The sequence below is a fragment of the Oncorhynchus mykiss genome, chromosome 30 (genome assembly GCF_013265735.2).
Source record: "Oncorhynchus mykiss isolate Arlee chromosome 30, USDA_OmykA_1.1, whole genome shotgun sequence".
NCBI lineage: Eukaryota > Metazoa > Chordata > Actinopteri > Salmoniformes > Salmonidae > Oncorhynchus > Oncorhynchus mykiss.
This window is the reverse complement of record NC_050570.1, coordinates 355,053-362,210: the sequence shown is the minus strand read 5'-3', so window position 1 is coordinate 362,210 and position 7,158 is coordinate 355,053. Positions and strand designations below refer to the sequence as shown.

At 42.6% G+C, this 7,158-nt stretch overlaps 1 protein-coding gene across 1 annotated transcript in view; it reads right to left on the bottom strand.

Annotated features, from left to right (window-relative positions):
- Positions 1-2,948: 2,948 nt before the first annotated feature.
- Positions 2,949-7,158, bottom strand: part of LOC110522685 (anoctamin-1-like) — a 269,945-nt gene continuing 265,735 nt past the window's right edge. Inside the window, exon 27 of the mRNA XM_036968555.1 lies at positions 2,949-5,232. Within this exon, the coding sequence (XP_036824450.1) occupies positions 4,613-5,232 (620 nt within the window). The 3' untranslated portion in view covers positions 2,949-4,612. The remainder of the gene's footprint in view (positions 5,233-7,158) is intronic.

Below are 7,158 nucleotides of genomic sequence, written 5' to 3'. Positions count from 1 at the left end.
GTTATCAACAAAATGTCTCAATAAGGTGCAGAGCGTTCGATTTGCCTGCTGAGGGAGCAAGGTCCACTAAAACCATTGACAACTGCGTGCCGTTTGCAAGGGATTGTTATTTGAATGTTAACTATTTGGTTGTAATATCATCACCTCTTGAAGAGCATAGTCAGATCTACACATTTCAGACTATTCCATGCAAAACAATTTAGCACATTTAGCTCTATCAGAGTTATACAGCAAGTATCTGCATGTTTTTAATGATCATTAAACATCAATTGATCATGTAATTTCAGCTACGTCAGGGTAGCCTCACGATATCTCTCAATATTGACCACCATTAATTGGATATTTGAGTGATATAATATACAGTGCCTTGCGAAAGTATTCAGCCCCCTTGAACTTTGTGACCTTTTGCCACATTTCAGGCATCAAACATAAAGATATAAAACTGTATTTTTTGTGAAGAATCAACAACAAGTGGGACACAACCATGAAGTGGAACGACATTTATTGGATATTTCAAACTTTTTTAACAAATCAAAAACTGAAAAATTGGGCGTGCAAAATTATTCAGCCCCCTTAAGTTACCTTAAGTTACCTTAAGTTACCCTTAAGTTGCTACGACTACAGCTGTAAGTCGCTTGGGGTATGTCTCTATCAGTTTTGCACATCGAGAGACTGAAATTTTTTCCCATTCCTCCTTGCAAAACAGCTCGAGCTCAGTGAGGTTGGATGGAGAGCATTTGTGAACAGCAGTTTTCAGTTCTTTCCACAGATTCTCGATTGGATTCAGGTCTGGACTTTGACTTGGCCATTCTAACACCTGGATATGTTTATTTTTGAACCATTCCATTGTAGATTTTACTTTATGTTTTGGATCATTGTCTTGTTGGAAGACAAATCTCTGTCCCAGTCTCAGGTCTTTTGCAGACTCCATCAGGTTTTCTTCCAGAATGGTCCTGTATTTGGCTCCATCCATCTTCCCATCAATTTTAACCATCTTCCCTGTCCCTGCTGAAGAAAAGCAGGCCCAAACCATGATGCTGCCACCACCATGTTTGACAGTGGGGAGGGTGTGTTCAGCTGTGTTGCTTTTACGCCAAACATAACGTTTTGCATTGTTGCCAAAAAGTTCAATTTTGGTTTAATCTGACCAGAGCACCTTCTTCCACATGTTTGGTGTGTCTCCCAGGTGGCTTGTGGCAAACTTTAAACAACACTTTTTATGGATGTCTTTAAGAAATGGCTTTCTTCTTGCCACTCTTCCATAAAGGCCAGATTTCTGCAATATACGACTGATTGTTGTCCTATGGACAGAGTCTCCCACCTCAGCTGTAGATCTCTGCAGTTCATCCAGAGTGATCATGGGCCTCTTGGCTGCATCTCTGATCAGTCTTCTCCTTGTATGAGCTGAAAGTTTAGAGGGACGGCCAGGTCTTGGTAGATTTGCAGTGGTCTGATACTCCTTCCATTTCAATATTATCGCTTGCACAGTGCTCCTTGGGATGTTTAAAGCTTGGGAAATCTTTTTGTATCCAAATCCGGCTTTAAACTTCTTCACAACAGTATCTCGGACCTGCCTGGTGTGTTCCTTGTTCTTCATGATGCTCTCTGCGCTTTTAACGGACCTCTGAGACTATCACAGTGCAGGTGCATTTATACGGAGACTTGATTACACACAGGTGGATTGTATTTATCATCATTAGTCATTTAGGTCAACATTGGATCATTCAGAGATCCTCACTGAACTTCCGGAGAGAGTTTGCTGCACTGAAAGTAAAGGGGCTGAATAATTTTGCACGCCCAATTTTTCAGTTTTTGATTTGTTAAAAAAGTTTGAAATATCCAATAAATGTCGTTCCACTTCATGATTGTGTCCCACTTGTTGTTCATTCTTCACAAAAAAATACAGTTTTATATCTTTATGTTTGAAGCCTGAAATGTGGCAAAAGGTCGCAAAGTTCAAGGGGGCCGAATACTTTCGCAAGGCACTGTAACTATACCTGACAAGTATGAGTGGTTAAGGTTCATTTCCCATCCTTTGTGGGGTCTGGCTGTCAAGCAGCAGAAGGGCCCATATGCCAATGTAACATTACTGTTAGCTGATAATGTTTACTTTTCTAGCTACCGGTAGACCTAGTGTACTTTTTTCTCCAACCAACGTAGGCCTACTTAGCAAACTTAGCTAACATTATCCCCTTTTCAACATTGTTTTTAAGAGTGTTTAATCCCAATTGCTGCTGACAGACATGATATTGATGGACCACATCAAATTGGCTAGCTAGCTAACAACAGATCACAGAAATATGGCTAGTTAACAAGCTAATAACAGATCACAGCAATATGGCTAGTTAACAAGCCAACTTTCAGGGGATAAACTAGTTGGCTAAATCCAAATATTGTTTAATTTGCTTGACATCTATAGTGGTGATGACAGTAGTCCGACTGACAATGTAAAACTCTTTCCAAAACCCTAATCTCTGATGAAGCAGGCTAAATGACACGTTGTCTGCTTTAGCTAGCTAGCTACATACCAAATGAATCTGGCTACCTTCACATAGCTGAAAAAACATGATCAATTGATGTTTACCGATTGCTGTAAAACTCTGATGGAGCTAAATGGGGAATAATAGTTAACATTTATTTAACAATCCCTTGAAAACAGCATATTGTTGTCAATGGTTTTAGCAGAGCTGCGGATCACCTTGCCCCCCAGCAGCAAAATCAAATTATATTGTGACATTTTATCGATAACGAACTGTTGTCTCAGAATCACCAAAACCTGTTCTCCTTTATTCTCCTTTATTCTCATTTATCCTAATTTATTTTCCTTTATCCTGGTTTATTCTCCTTTATTCTCATTTTGTCACGACTTCCGCCGAATTCGGTTCCTCTCCTTGTTCGGGTGGCGTTCGGCGGTCGACGTCACTGGTCTTCTAGCCATCGCCGATCCACCTTTCATTTTCCATTTGTTTTGTCTTGTTTTCCCACACACCTGGTTTACATTCCCTCATTACGTGACGTGTATAATACCCTCTGTTCCCCCTATGTATGTGTGTGGAATTGTTTGTTGTAAAATGTGTGTGCATTATAGACTGGTTTGCGACAGGTTATTTAGTCGGTTTTTCCTCATTAAACTGCTCCGGTTATTACCCAGTTCTGCTCTCCTGCGCCTGACTTCCCTGCAGCCCGTTACGAACCTCTTACACATTTATCCTTGTTTATTGTCATTTGTTCTGGTTTATTCTCATTTATCCTGGATTTTTGCATCCTTTATTCTCATTTGTCCATTGTCCTGGGTTTTTCTCTTTTATTATCCTTTAATCTCCTTTATTATACTTGAATGTACTTTATTCTCCTTTATCCTGGTTTATACTCCTCTATTCTTCTTTGTTCTGGTTTATTCTCCTTTATCCTGGTTTGTTCTCCTTTAGTCTCCTTTATCCTGGTTTGTTCTCCTTTGTTCTCCTTTATTCTCCTTTATCCTGGTTTGTTCTCCTTTAGTCTCCTTTATCCTGGTTTGTTCTCCTTTATTCCCCCTTTATCCGGGTTTATACTCCTCTATTCTTCTTTGTTCTGGTTTATTCTCCTTTATCCTGGTTTGTTCTCCTTTATTCTCCTTTATCCTGGTTTATACTCCTCTATTCTTCTTTGTTCTGGTTTATTCTCCTTTATCCTGGTTTATACTCCTCTATTCTTCTTTGTTCTGGTTTATTCTCCTTTATCCTGGTTTGTTCTCCTTTAGTCTCCTTTATCCTGGTTTGTTCTCCTTTATTCTCCTTTATCCTGGTTTATACTCCTCTATTCTTCTTTGTTCTGGTTTATTCTCCTTTATCCTGGTTTGTTCTCCTTTAGTCTCCTTTATCCTGGTTTGTTCTCCTTTGTTATTTTTTGTTGTGGTTTATTCTCCGTTGTCCCGGTATATTTAAGCAATAATACACACGGAGGTGTGGTATATGGCCAATATACCACAGCTAAGGGCTGTTCTTTTGCAAGACGCAACGAGGAGTGCCTGAATATAGCCCTTAGCCATGGTATATTGGCCACATACCACAAACCCCTGAGTTGCCTTATTGCTATTATAAACTGGTTACCAACGTAATTAGAGCTGTAAAAATATATGTTTTGTCATACCCGTAGTATACGGTCTGATATACCATGGCTGTCAGCCAATCAGCATTCAGGGCTCGAACCACCCAGTTTATAATCTCCTTAATTCTCATTTATCCTGGTTTATTCTCCTTTATTCTAATTTATTTTGGTTTATTATACTTTATTCCCCATTATTCTTGTTTATTCTCCTTCATTCTATTTTAGTCTCTTTTATTTTTCTTTATTATCCTTTAATACATTTTATTATGCTTTATTCTCCTCTACTCTCTTTTATCCTGGTTTATTCCGCTTCATTCTCCTTTATAAACCCAGTGAATCGACCTGAGCTATTAACTGATGCGTTAGAAGAAGAACAGGTTCATTTGGTTTCTACAACCAAGTCAGTGTTGCATCTGAGCTGTCATATGAGATGGGTGGATGAAGACGGAGAGATGGACGGATCAATTTCTCTGATGATGAGACTCAGCTGTCCCTCTCTAATCCTCCCCCTCTATTTCACCTCTCCTCACACCGGGGTGTCTTGTTTTAGTTCACTGGGGGATGGGGGGATACGGTCTTCCTGCCGGGTGAAGCTGGAAGAATGGCTCGGTCTGGACGAGCTCTCCCCAGCCTCCGGACCTCGCTGGCGGGCAGGCAGAGTGGAGCAGCGCCCCTTAGCACTGGAGCCTCCTGGTTCTCTTCTGGGAGGCCCCTTCAGCATGAACAGTTCACTGTGAGACAGGGGCTTGGGAGGGGGTGACTGAGGGGTGTTTGTAGGGGAAGGTGAGGGGGCCAGAGGAGGTAGAGGTGGAAGGTGGAACTTCGTGAGACTGGTTGAGTGGCTGGGTCGGGGCCGGCTGTGCCCTGGCTCAGGCCCTCTCTGTTTGGGAGGCAGGGTGGAGCAGCGGCCCTTGGTCCTGGAGTATGCTGAATCTATGAGGGGAGGGCCTCTGGAGAACAGCCTGCTGTCTGCAGCCTTCAGGCCTGCTGGGTGGGTCTTGGCCAGGGGCGTCTCGGGGGAGGCTGTGTCCCCTACTGGGGCAGCTGGAGGGCTGTCTGGGCCTGGTGGCTCGTCCTCCTGCTCCAGTCGGGCAGCTCCAGAGACAGGCAGCTCCATGTCAGCTAGGCTCTGGGACGGCTCTGGGTCTGCAGCAAATCAAATCCAAATGTATTTAAGTTACACTGTACAACAACATAGACATATTAATACAAGTGAAGAGAAAAGTAAAGGATAGACTCTTAGCACCTTTTTTCCTATCAATAACCTAAAAGGGTTCTTTGGCTTTCCCCATAGGAGAACCCTTTGAAGAACCATTTTTGATTCCAGATAGAACCCCTTTTAATTCCATGTTGAACCTTTTCTACAGAGGGTTCTACATGGAACCCAAAGGGATTCTACCTGGAACCAAAAAGGGCTCTGAATGGAACCAAAAAGGATTATCCTATGGAGACAGGAGTAGAACCCTTTTGGAACCCTTTTTTCCTAAGAGTATAGATTTGAAACCAATGAGTGTTTTAAGAAGATGAAACTAGAAAACATGCTCATCATAGGTACCTGACAGATTCAGCAGGTAACTAGGGATTAGGGGTCAGGGTTTAGTGTTATTACCTGACAGATTCAGCAGGTAACTATGGATTAGGGGTTAGTGTTATTACCTGACAGATTCAGCAGGTAACTAGGGATTACGGGTTAGTGTTATTACCTGACAGATTCAGCAGGTAACTAGGGATTAGGGGTCAGGGGTTAGTGTTATTTCCTGACAGATTCAGCAGGTAACTAGGGATTAGTGGTCAGGGGTTAGTGTTATTTCCTGACAGATTCAGAAGGTAACTAGGGATTAGGGGTCAGGGGTTAGTGTTATTTCCTGACAGACACAGCAGGTAACTAGGGATTAGGGGTCAGGGGTTAGTGTTATTACTTGACAGATTCAGCAGGTAACTAGGGATTAGGGGTCAGGGGTTAGTGGTATTACCTGACAGACACAGCAGGTAACTAGGGATTAGGGGTCGGGGGTTAGTGTTATTACTTGACAGATTCAGCAGGTAACTAGGGATTAGGGGTCAGGGGTTAGTGTTATTTCCTGACAGATTCAGCAGGTAACTAGGGATTAGGGGTTAGTGTTATTTCCTGACAGATTCAGCAGGTAACTAGGGATTAGGGGTCAGGGGTTAGTGGTATTACCTGACAGACACAGCAGGTAACTAGGGGTTAAGGGTTAGTGGTATTACCTGACAGACACAACAGGTAACTAGGGATTAGGGGTCAGGGGTTAGTGTTATTACCTGACAGATTCAGCAGGTAACTATGGATTAGGGGTTAGTGTTATTACCTGACAGATTCAGCAGGTAACTAGGGATTAGGGGTCAGGGGTTAGTGTTATTTCCTGACAGACACAGCAGGTAACTAGGGATTAGGGGTCAGGGGTTAGTGTTATTACCTGACAGATTCAGCAGGTAACTATGGATTAGGGGTTAGGGTTTAGTGTTATTACCTGACAGATTCAGCAGGTAACTATGGATTAGGGGTTAGTGTTATTACCTGACAGATTCAGCAGGTAACTAGGGATTAGGGGTCAGGGTTTAGTGCTATTTCCTGACAGACACAGCAGGTAACTAGGGATTAGGGGTCAGGGGTTAGTGTTATTTCCTGACAGATTCAGCAGGTAACTAGGGATTAGGGGTCAGGGGTTAGTGTTATTTCCTGACAGATTCAGCAGGTAACTAGGGATTAGGGGTCAGGGGTTAGTGTTATTTCCTGACAGACACAGCAGGTAACTAGGGATTAGGGGTCAGGGGTTAGTGTTATTACTTGACAGACAAGTAACTAGGGATTAGGGGTCGGGGGTTAGTGTTATTACTTGACTGATTCAGCAGGTAACTAGGGATTAGGGGTCAGGGGTTAGTGTTATTTCCTGACAGATTCAGCAGGTAACTAGGGATTAGTGGTCAGGGGTTAGTGTTATTTCCTGACAGATTCAGAAGGTAACTAGGGATTAGGGGTCAGGGGTTAGTGTTATTTCCTGACAGACACAGCAGGTAACTAGGGATTAGGGGTCAGGGGTTAGTGTTATT